Here is an 11,374-nt window from a genome sequence, read left to right on the forward strand (position 1 = left end):
GAGGTGTCGTGTTTGTTTATGTATTTATTATTATTATATGGAAATAATGGATAATATTTGTATTAAAAAACTTTTAATTAATGAGTAGTTAGAAGTTAATTTATTGTTTCCAATATTTTTAATATTGAAAAGTAACACTTGGGCCTCCAAATTATGGGGAAAATTAAATAAAATATTTAGCTATGGTTTAAAGAGGGTCTACAAAGGAAGCTATAAAGAAATGAAGATAAATAATGATTGGGCCTACTCCGACATATATAAAAAGGCCCAAATTGAATGAGTAGGCCCATGGTGATGATCAAGAAAGCTCTAATCTGCCCTCTGGCCGATCTTACAGGTCTGCCTGCCCCCACACCCACTTTTTGATTTATTTATTTTATTTAAAAGGGAAAATAAAACAGAAAAGGAATGAAAGCCCAGATTGGGCGAGGTCAGGCAATCTATTCAAATGGGGCAGGCAAAGATTGCCCCAATTTTGGGACACTGAAACGTCCTAATCAATCCACCTTAGAACAATCCTCTCACGCACCTAATTTTAAACACATCGTCGTACTATTTTTAAAACATGTTTGTTAGGAGGATGTTTTCACACTTTTATAAGAAATGTTTCGTTCTCACTCTCTCCAACCGATGTGGGATCTCACATAAGCAAACACTATTGTGTTTTTTTTGAGTATTATCGAGAGAAGTAGTTACATATTAGCTAATTAAGAAGAAAATTATAGATTTATAAGTAAGGAATATTGTATCGTGCCTTTTGGAGAAACAAAAAGTAAACCCACTAGAGTTTACGCTCAAATTGGACTATATGATAGCATTGTGAAGGTTCGTGATTCTTACCCCCATTCATTTATGACAAGAAAAAGGACAAAAGGATCGATGTCTTGTTTTTTTCGGATGAAGAACTTAGAAAAGGCTGAAACAACCCGTCACTTCTCATATGGCTGAAATGATCCGTGGCTGCTTTATGGGTATGATTATATATTAACAAACGAAACTACACTCTCCATCACCATATTCATAGACTTTGACTTTGACTTTGACTTTGACCGGGCATAAATATTTCCTCTCTCCCCCATTGCTTTCTTGCTCGCAGGTTTTGGTTGGCCATTAAAAATGGACCACATTTTCAACATGCTCCTTTGTTTGGATAAAACACCAACCCCCTGTCTAAGTACCTTTTTTACTCCAAAAACCACAAAAAAACAACCTTGTTTCCTTAATTGCTTCTACGTTTGAATCAACAAATTTGAACAAACAAATAATGCTTCAAATGTTGTAATTAATGCACCAAAAATCGCTCAGAGGCTTATTCATCTAATACTTATAAAATATATGATGATCCATAAGCCAAAATTAAAATTTTTAATCCTATTGGGGTGGTTTTTTGTCATTTCAATTTACTCTCTTTCCTATCCACGCTAACAAATATTGTCAGTTTTGACCCGATATGTATTACTGTCAAGCCTCACAGTTTTAAAACGTATATGCTACACTCTTATAAGAGATATTACAATCCACCCTCTTGGAGACTAAGCGTCCTCGTTAGCACACAGCTCGTTGTCTAGCCCTAATATCATTTATAACAGCACTAGCCCACCACTAGCAAATATTATCCACTTTGGCCCGTTAAATATCGCTGATGCATCTTACTAGGGAGAAGTTTCTAGACTCTTATGATGAATATTTCACTACTCTCCTCAACCGACGTGGGATCTCACATGAACATATTCTTCCAATTTTATAAGAATTTTAAGGGTAAATGTGTAATGAAAAAGGATTGTTGAAGAAAAGAAGTGAACTCACGATGGAGGAAGAAACCAAAAGATTGTATGGAAGGATGAAGTATGAGAAGGAGAGACAAAAGAGATGGCGAAAAACCAAAGAATTTTAAGAGAAAAGATTCAAAAAAAAATGTCGCAGCTAGGAGTGCCCACATGTTCCCTTAGAGAACAGATGAAAACGAAAAGTGTTCGAGACCAAAACATTGGATCTGTCGACCAATAATATCCAACACATCACAAAAACAACCCCATATGTTTTTTTTTTTTAATCCCAAAACCCACAAAATAATTAACATTAATGAGGTAGACAAAGAAATTAACGTAACAGCATAATATTGAGTAGAGAAGTGGGAGATGGATGATACCCATGGCGGCCATGCCTAGCTTCTTCAAGGAAGGATATAAATGGCAACAACAAAGGCCGTTTCAAGAGCTTTCTTGAACAGGGAAGGATCAAACACGTTGGTGTTAGTCCCAAATCCCGTTCTGTTTTCTTTTCTTAGATTCCACGAAAGAGAAAAAGTGATTTAAGTCAACTTTTTGAAGGCTAAAAAAAGGTTTAATTAATTAATAATAGAGAAATGAAGAATTAGGGCATACTAATAATTAATATAAATTAAACCTACAAATAATAATAATAATTGGATATATTAGATATCCATATTCCAATTAATTAACACGACCCAGAAAACAAAGAAGAATGTAGAGAATTGGGGATGAAAATGATGGAACCCTAAATTCAAAAATCAAGATAAAACTTTTTTTTTTTTTTTTTTTTTTTTGGATTGGTTTGATTCTAGGGTTTCTTACCAAGAGTGTTCTTGTTATTATGCATCCACACTTTAAGCACGTGCCGCTTCACTCCGGTCTCGTTACAGAACTGCTGCACCAACGCCTCATCGTGTTTTTGGATCCTCCACCCCAATGTCTCCGCCAGTCCCAGCATTCTGTCCTTCTGTTCTTGTGTGAACTTTGTTCTAAATCTCTTCCTCCCTAAGCTGCTACTCCCTCCCCCGCCACCGCTCGGATTCGACATGTCCTCCTGCTCCTCCCTGCTCAGGGTGCCACCACCACCGCCACCGGAGGTGGAGGGGAGAGCTAGAGGTCTGTGGTGTGGTGCCACGTGGAGGTACCCAGTTGGGGTTCGGTAGTAAGGAGAGAACTGACTCGGGTGTGGCAATAGAAATGGCTCTGCGATTCCAAGTCCAACACCAACCGCGGTGGCGTTGAGGTTATCCGTCTCCTTGCGGTGGAAGTTGCGGTGGCAGTTGCAGGCGGCGCATTTAAGAGCGTCGAGAGTTCCTTCAGCTCCAGCTGCTAGAAATTCGCCGCAGCCGTCAAGGGCGTGACCTCCAATGCCAACCGCGTGATTTTTTAAGCACTCTCTGTACTTGGGTTTCCTCTGTCCACTTGGGTCCGTACTGGTTGGGGTTTTGACTCGCCCACCTGAGTTACCCTGCAAAGGGTCGTAACTCGCTGCCGCCGCCGCCGCCGCCATCTCCATGTCGTCGTCGTGGTCATCTTGATCTTCGAAATCCATGGCGGAATCGGAGGCGAAAAAATTGAAATTGGAAAAGGGGGAATTGAGAAAAAGACGGTGAGAAGAAGTTTAAGGGAGATTTGAGAGAAGAAGATAAGAGGAGTGAGAGAATGTGGCCATCAATTTTCCACTCTGCAAAAAAAAAAGCTGTCCTTCATCACAGGCCTTCATATACTTTGCCGTTTCTTAATCCCACTCCCTACCAAATAAATCTCCCGCCCCCCAAGTTTTAAATTACTGCGCAGTAAAAAGGTAAAAAAAAGATCAAAAAGATTACAAAGAAGGGTGAATTTCTAATTTACGAGAAGAGAGAGTGAGTGAGGGCCACGCGCTGTAACTCAAAACGGACTGACGTGAGGTGAGGTGGGTTAATTTCAGAAAGACAGTGGCCGGAGCGTGGGGTGGCGCGTGGGTGTAATGGTGTGAAACAAATGTGAAGATTCAGTGTGGGTGTTTGTAGACAAGGACACGGAATTACGTAGGAAAAAATAAATTGTCGGCATTTAAAGCAGCTGCCTACGTGTGATCATCTCCGACATGGGTGACGCGCTCTTGGCGTCAACAAGCATTAAATACGACCGTGTCCCTAATCCAGGGTTTGAGCTAAGGGGATGGATAACCTCTGGTTTTGTTTTTTAGCACACCTTCTCTTAGTGGCGCGTCTAAACTACGCGCTTCCTTGGACAGAAAAATGGTGGTGGTGGTGTGGAGTGTTGTAGAAGTGTCACAATCTTACCAACCAAAGCCACTCACTTTGCTGTCTTACAAAGGAAATACATTTTAATTCTTAATTAAATCCCACGAACGGCACTTTTTTTTTTCTAATTATTTTCGTAAATATCATAATCGTATTAGTACCAAATCAAATAATTTTTATATTAATTTCATTATTTAATTTATTTCAACTTATATTTTGGTTTCATCCGATCCTACCTCGATTGGAGGAGTAACGAAACATTCATTATAAGGATGTAAAAACCTTTCTTAGTAGATGTGTTTTAAAACCATAAGACTAACGGTGATACATAACAGTCCAAAGCAGACATTATTTGTTATGAGTAAGCTTGTACGGTTGTAAAGAGTATGAGAGACAGACACCAGGTGGTGTGTCAGTGAGGATGCTAACCTCCAAGGAAGTGGATTATGAGATCTCACATCTGTTGGTAGGGGAACAAAATATTCCTAAGGGTATAAAAACCTCTCTCTAATAGATGCGTGTTTAACACCGTAAAACTGACAATGATACGTAATAGACAAAAACAGACAATATCTTTTCGATTCTATTTAGTATTAGCAACTCCATTAAATCATAACCCTATCCACGTTTCCTGAAAAGGGGATCAAATTCAAACACGACAGATTTACTTGGAACAAGATACAAATAAAACAAGTTACCAAACATCACTGAAATTAAGATTCAAATTACGACAAACTCATCAAACTTTAATGCACCTTAAAGCTAAGGGCAGGAAGAACAGTGTGAAACAGTTACCAACTGCTTAGATAAACGAAACCTAAAAAGAGTGAATAATGAAGGCTAGACATAAAGTTATTGCTTAATTAAGTAAGAAATTGTGATGGGGAATATGATTATAGACTCTAAAGGAAGCAAACATTATGAGTGTGTGTGTGCATGCCACAAAAATAAACTCCCTAATCTCAAACCCTAATGCAATAGGATTTAACCTTGTCTCTTCATTGCCTATGCATGCTGCTCTCAATTCAACATACCACTGTTTTTAACTTGTTTTTGTAGGCTGTCCTTTTGTCTGGTTCTTCGCCTTTGATTCTCTATTTATGGCGTCCAATCCTTACTGCTTCACTCACTCTCTTACCCTTTCGGCTCTAGAGTTTTGTTGGGCCTTGTCGTCACCATCTCATCTTGTCTGCCCTTCTAATCCTACGGACTCCATTAACAATTTGGTTAGGTTAATGAAGAGGAACCATAGCTCGTGTGTTTCTAAATATAATTAAATTTATGCCGTGTTAGGATTCACAGACTCTTCATAATAGGAGAGCTCCCTTAATCGAGATTTGATTCCTTTAGAGCCATCGAACAAAGGGAATTAGTTAATGTCGGACTTCTCTCCCAACAATCTTTAATAATTCTTTCATCGAACAAAGTACACCATAAAGCCTTCTCTAAGGTAAATGGAGCCATCGAACAGTCTCCCTTAAACTGAAGCTCGGCTCTTCAATGGAGTCGTCGAATAAAATATACCTTTTTTTCGACACTTACTATATATTCGAGACTCACAACTTCTTTATTCGAGACTCACAACTTCTTTATTCGAGACTTTAAAGTTTTATTGACATAACTAAGTAGGACATGACTCAAAAATAATTATGGACCATCATGTGAAACTACACTCTCAACAATCTTGAAAATGAGATGAATAGACAAAGGGACAAGAATTATGTTCTTAAATTTCACCTTTTTGTTTTTGTCTTTTTTTTTTTTTTTTTTTTTCACAGATTATTGTGAGAAAACAAATGAAAATGAGATATAAATAATTAATTAATTTAAGTCGAGTAGGTTAATCTCAGTCGTCCCATTGCAGTGCTGACGCTTATTTGATAACAAAAAGCCAAACCTTTCCCGAGGAAGAGAGAGAAATGAGAGACACACACAAACACACAAACACACACACACACCCTTCCAAATGCTTGAGGTAGAACACCAAAAAACACCCCTAAATTCAATGGAAACACAGACAAAAACAAGAAAAAGATAAAATTCCAAGGCATTCCAGTCTAATCACATCAAAATCATCAATACCCTTCAATTATTTCAACTTAAACACACAAATAATTAGCTTTTGACCCATTTTAAACAAAACCCTTTTCATATTTTAGGAAACCCATGTCAAAAAAACATAACTTTTCTTCTGATTTTGTGTTCTAAACAAATGGGTATTATGATTAGTTGAATTCCAAGGTTTTTTTTTTTTTTTTTTTTGTCTGCCATGTAATTTGTTGTGTGCATGGATTTAATAAGTGGCACGCACGAAACCACCAAAACCCCATTCGATTTTGGTTGCTTCCAGACAATGATTTTTCGTATCTTCTCTGTAACAATGAAAATGTTTGTTTCTTTTATCGCTGTAAGAATTGTTTGGTGCAGTAGAAAGTTACAGTTTTTTTTACTATACAACGAACCAGATTTGATAACTCGGACCAGAAGTTATTGTCGAACATGAGTCAGCTTTCTCGAATCATGGCTGCCTTGCCAATTTTTCTGTACCTATTTTGCATTCCTACTGTGTTCCCATCTCTAGCTGCCTGTATTTCTAGTGTTCATCAAATAATATCAAATTTTTAAGCCAAACCTTCCAAATTTAACCATCTTAAACCTTTAACCTCCTTGTTGGATCACATAAGACTAAATTTATACTAATTTAAAGATTTTGTATTCCAAAAAAGAAATTATTTGTTTCCATATATTTTGGTTTAAAAAGAAAAATGTGTAAGTGGGCGAATGTTGTATCGAAAAGAAATGGAAAAAGTGAGGGAAAAGGAAAGGAGTTGGATGGGTTGAAGTGGAGGAGGAAGGAAAGCAATAATGAGAGGGAGAGGAGGGTTCAAGTTCCGGAGGCATGGCGATTGATGATCCATTAAAAGGGGTAAAGATGAACATGTGACCCTCAAACGCACACCCAAACCAAACCAAACGGGCCGAGGACTCAGACAGACACATCTGACGGGACGTGCAGCTGACATGCAACCAGACCAGACCAGACCAAACCCAACCCAATCCTTAATCATGTCTTTACTGTTTACACACACAAAGGGAAAGAGGGAAAGAAACACAGTCTTTCTCTTTGGCTCACATCACATCATCAACAAAAACATCTCCATCCACCCTCGTCTCTGTTTTGTTTTTTGGTGGGGGATCTGTCAGCTGGCGGGAAACCGCTAAAAAACACGACATTGCATGAGAAAATAACCACGCTTGCTCTTACTTCTCCGCTAAAAATAAAGTTACCATTTTTTTTTTTTTTTTTTTTAAGTGGGAGTAAGAACGGGACGGGGAAATTGAAAACGGGAGAAAAAGAGAGAGAGGGAATTGCGGGAAAAAGGGAGGGTGGATTGTGACAGGACGGGAGAAGGAGTGGGACGACCGTGATTTCCATTTCAATATTCTTTTGCAGCCTTTTCATAAGCAGTGGCCCACAGAGCAGACCACACCAGGCCACACCACAGACCCCCTCAGCTTGCTTCTCGGTCACTAACTCAGCCCCACCTCCTCCCCCTACCTCTGACATTGCCACCATGCGAGACACTGCTTTCGTTGACATTTACTTCAATTCTAATTTACCAGTATAAAATCAAGATGAAGAGGATTAGGTGGGCTTGTCTGGGGAAGATTACAGTATATCAAACTTCAATTATATGCTTCCATATTTGGGGTTGACACCGCCAAGTGCTTCCCCCACTACCATCTACTTTGTGTACCTTAATGGAATAATCATTCCATCCCTCCCCCATCTTCATCATCAAAATTTACATCAAACTCTAACTCTCTAAACTCACTAATAAACTCACTAATGGGCTAACCTTACGGTGGCTAGATATTGTCTTATTTAGATTTTCCCTTTTCGATTTCCGGTCAAGATTTTAAAATAGGTCTATTAGAGAGAGAGGTTTGCACGCCCTTATCAGGAATGTTTTGTTTCCCTCTGTAACCTACGTGAGATCTCACAATTCACCCATTTGGGGATCAACATTCTCACGGGCACACCGCCCACAATCCACCCAAATCAATTCTCCCCTATGGGGATCAGCGTCTTTGTACAATACCTATCTCTGATACTATTTGTAAATGTTGACTGTTAGGGATCTCACACTACACCATTTTGGGATTAATATCCTCGCTGGCATACCACCCGATACCTGGTTTTTTATACCATTTGTCACTATTCGAAAGTAAAAATCTAAAGAGAACAATGTCGGACACTCATTTCTAAATGTTTCAAAAGAACCCATCTAATAAAAATTGAAACTTGATTAGGGTTTCAATATGGTTAGGGTTGCCATTAAGGCCATACACTCATCTTCTTCCAAAAGGACAATTAAAACAATTGAATAATTTCTTCTAGGGACAGAAAGGAGACTAAATACGAACTCATGATTGCTTAAATTGAACAAAAGCAAACACCGACATACATCAATGAAAAGTTGGACAGATAGGTGTTAATAGGAAGCTTATATTACATTAAAACTATAATCATGACAGAATTTCGTTACCAAAATGCAATCATTTAATCATACAATACAATACAATTGCATACTTTTAGATTTGATCAGAGTGTGAGCTGTTAAAGCCTAAAGACATCCATTTTAGGAGAATATTTCAGGACTATTTATGTGATGACATGATTAAAGAAAAAAAAAAAAGAAAATTCCATCGCACCCAAAAAGTGGTGGGCTTGACGAAGATGGGCTTGGGCTCACTCGTCTCGAGAGAACAGGCCCAGAAAAGAAGTAGAACAAGAGGCATCAGACTATGATGAACCCTATCATTCCTTATGTACACTCAATTACACCGACTGTATAGCTCGCAACTCAGGGAACTCCTGCAGGCATTCCACAGCACCATTGTAGTTCAAGAACCCCATGAACCAAAATTCATGGTTGTCACCAGAGATTATCTGTATGTACTTTTCAGCAGGGTTCATTCCGCTTGAGGAAGGATTCACTGCCTTTAGCTGCTGTAATGGGATGATTACCTGTTTTTTTTTTTTTTTTTTTTTTTTTGTCAATAAAGATCAAATATGTTCATAAGCATGTGGGGTTACGAAAGTTTTGATTTTTTTAGAAGCCCAGTACCTTGTAATAGCTCCATTCGGTTTTGCCGTCGGACTTGTATGAAAGGGGATTGTCGCTACAGTATGCAAGCTTGGCGGTAGATACGTATAGTACGCCCATAACAGGTCCGACAGAGGTTGACAAGTAACATGAAAAGGAGCTTTGGAGCTTTTCCTCGGGTGCTGTATCGAAGGTTTGTTGGAAAATGTTGTCGTACCCACCTTCTGCCAATACTTTGGTCACTTGTGCAATTCTTCCCAGTGCTGCGTCCGCAAAACTTGGACTTGTTTTCACTGATTCATGAAAGTATGGCTGAGTTTCAATCATATCATATAACATGGTAGATGTAGTCGTTACGTATTCTTGTCAAACTCATGGTTTTAAAAAGTGTCTTAACGACCTAGATTCACTGCTAATAAATATTATCTTCTTTGGACTTTCCCTTTCGGGCTTCCCCTCAAGGCTTTAAAATGGCAGGGGAAGGTTTCCACACTGTTATGATTGGTGGTTTGTTTTCCTCTCTAATGTGGGACATCAGAACATGTCTGCTAAAGAGAGGTTTCTGCACACTTTATAAGAAATGTTTTTTTATTCTTATTTTCAACCGACGTGAGATCTCACAATCTACCCCTCTTGATGGCGAGTGTTCCTACTAGTACATCGTCTAAGTGTTTGGCTCTGATACTATTTGTAATAGCTCCGAAATAACATAAAAATGGATTCATTAAAAAATCCCACTCAATATTCAAATTGTTTTTTTTTTTAATTTCATAGGAATCAATAAAACATAAGAAATATTTCAATCAGGTGAAATTTCATTCAAATGTAGTAGGTTCAGAATGAAGAGAACTATTGTTGATTTCAGCAAAGTTAAAAGAAAAAAAGAATTTTATTTTTTTTTAGGGTAATTCTAGAATTTTTTTGATTGAATTATGATCCATCCAAAGAGTAAAAAGAATCAAGTCCACTCCTAGTAGATATTATTCTCTTTCGACCCGTTACGTATCGCTTAGCTCAAGCCCACCTCTAGTAATATTATTCTCTTTCAGTCATAGTCATTCTGTATTGCTGTTAGCCTCAGGGTTTTAAAAAAACTAGGAAGAGGTTTTCACATCCTTATAAGTAATGGTTTTGTTCTCTCTCTAACTGATATGGGATCTCAAAATCCACCCCATTCGGAACCTAGCATTCTCACTGGTACTCGTTCCTCTTTCCAATCGATGTGAGATTTTACAATCCACCCCCTTTGGGGCCTAGTGTCGTCACTCGCACACCACCCAGCGTCCACTCCATTCGCGGCCCAGCGTCCTCGCTAGCACACTGCCCAATGTCTAGCTTTGAGACTATTTGTAATAGTTCAAACCCGCTACTAACCGATATTGTCCTCTTTGTGTTTTCTCTTTTAAGTTTCCCCTCAAGGCTTCTAAAACTTAAAGAGAAGTTTTCATATGTTTATAAAAGAAATGTTTTGTTCCCGTTTCTGATTGATCTGGAATCTCACGTCAACAAAAACAAACAAACAAAAATGGTACTAGAAGACCAACCTTTAAACATGACAATTTAATTGGATAATGAAGGGAATAGTTTGTCCTTTTCAGCCGCAATTAGGTAATTAAAACAAAGAGCATAGGAAGAACAGAAAACATACAATGTTGCCACGTGTTGCCAGCAAGATCCTCAGCCTTTTTGGTAGCTTCCCCGACTTGCTTGCCCCATCTCCCAAGCACGGTCCATAAAGAATCCACCGTCTCTGATCAAAACGCATTGAAACATTTACCACAAGGGTGCCACAACCGACACAATCCAAGCAAACACAACCACACATTAAAATACCTTTCACGGAAGTTGAAGAGGAAGGAGGCAAAGAAGCATGCGAATTGGAGGCGTAAGCATTGGAAGCAACAGAAGGAGATTGTGTCACCAAATCGGTGCTCCAATGCACCGACTTCTTGGACCCCGAACACGGCGTTGAAACCGCACCTTGTTCGCTCTGCCTCGGAACCTGGCGCTCTGACTCCATCACCAAATTCCCCCAATTCCCATCCCCCTCCTCTTTTCCATCGGATCTTGGGCTCGTCGAGATCGGACCTTTCTTCTCACCCTCCTCCTGCTTCGCCTTCTCCATTAACACAGCTTTCAGATTCTGTGCTCCTCTATTTTACTCCAACCAAATTACCAAATACAACAAAGCCTAATTGGAGCATGAACGAACACACACACACACCCCCCCCCCCCCCCCCCC

At 39.0% G+C, this 11,374-nt stretch overlaps 2 protein-coding genes across 2 annotated transcripts; both read right to left on the reverse strand.

Moving 5' to 3' along the window:
- Positions 1-2,396: 2,396 nt before the first annotated feature.
- LOC111463141 (zinc-finger homeodomain protein 1-like) lies at positions 2,397-5,063 on the reverse strand. The gene is made up of 2 exons (XM_023106974.1): positions 5,052-5,063; positions 2,397-3,509 (listed from the first exon to the last, which is right to left on the reverse strand). The coding sequence occupies exon 2, from the start codon at positions 3,322-3,324 to the stop codon at positions 2,581-2,583; it is 744 nt and encodes a 247-aa protein (XP_022962742.1). The 5' UTR covers positions 3,325-3,509; positions 5,052-5,063; the 3' UTR covers positions 2,397-2,580.
- A 3,561-nt stretch (positions 5,064-8,624) lies between these two features.
- LOC111463497 (GLABRA2 expression modulator-like) lies at positions 8,625-11,257 on the reverse strand. Its single transcript, XM_023107450.1, has 4 exons — positions 10,966-11,257; positions 10,781-10,882; positions 9,154-9,425; positions 8,625-9,053 (listed from the first exon to the last, which is right to left on the reverse strand). Exons 1-4 carry the CDS (start codon positions 11,255-11,257, stop codon positions 8,865-8,867), a joined length of 855 nt encoding a protein of 284 aa, XP_022963218.1. The 3' UTR covers positions 8,625-8,864.
- Between the last annotated feature and the right edge of the window lie 117 nt (positions 11,258-11,374).

Source organism: Cucurbita moschata, unplaced genomic scaffold (assembly GCF_002738365.1).
Source record: "Cucurbita moschata cultivar Rifu unplaced genomic scaffold, Cmos_1.0 Cmo_Scf00028, whole genome shotgun sequence".
NCBI classification, from domain to species: domain Eukaryota; kingdom Viridiplantae; phylum Streptophyta; class Magnoliopsida; order Cucurbitales; family Cucurbitaceae; genus Cucurbita; species Cucurbita moschata.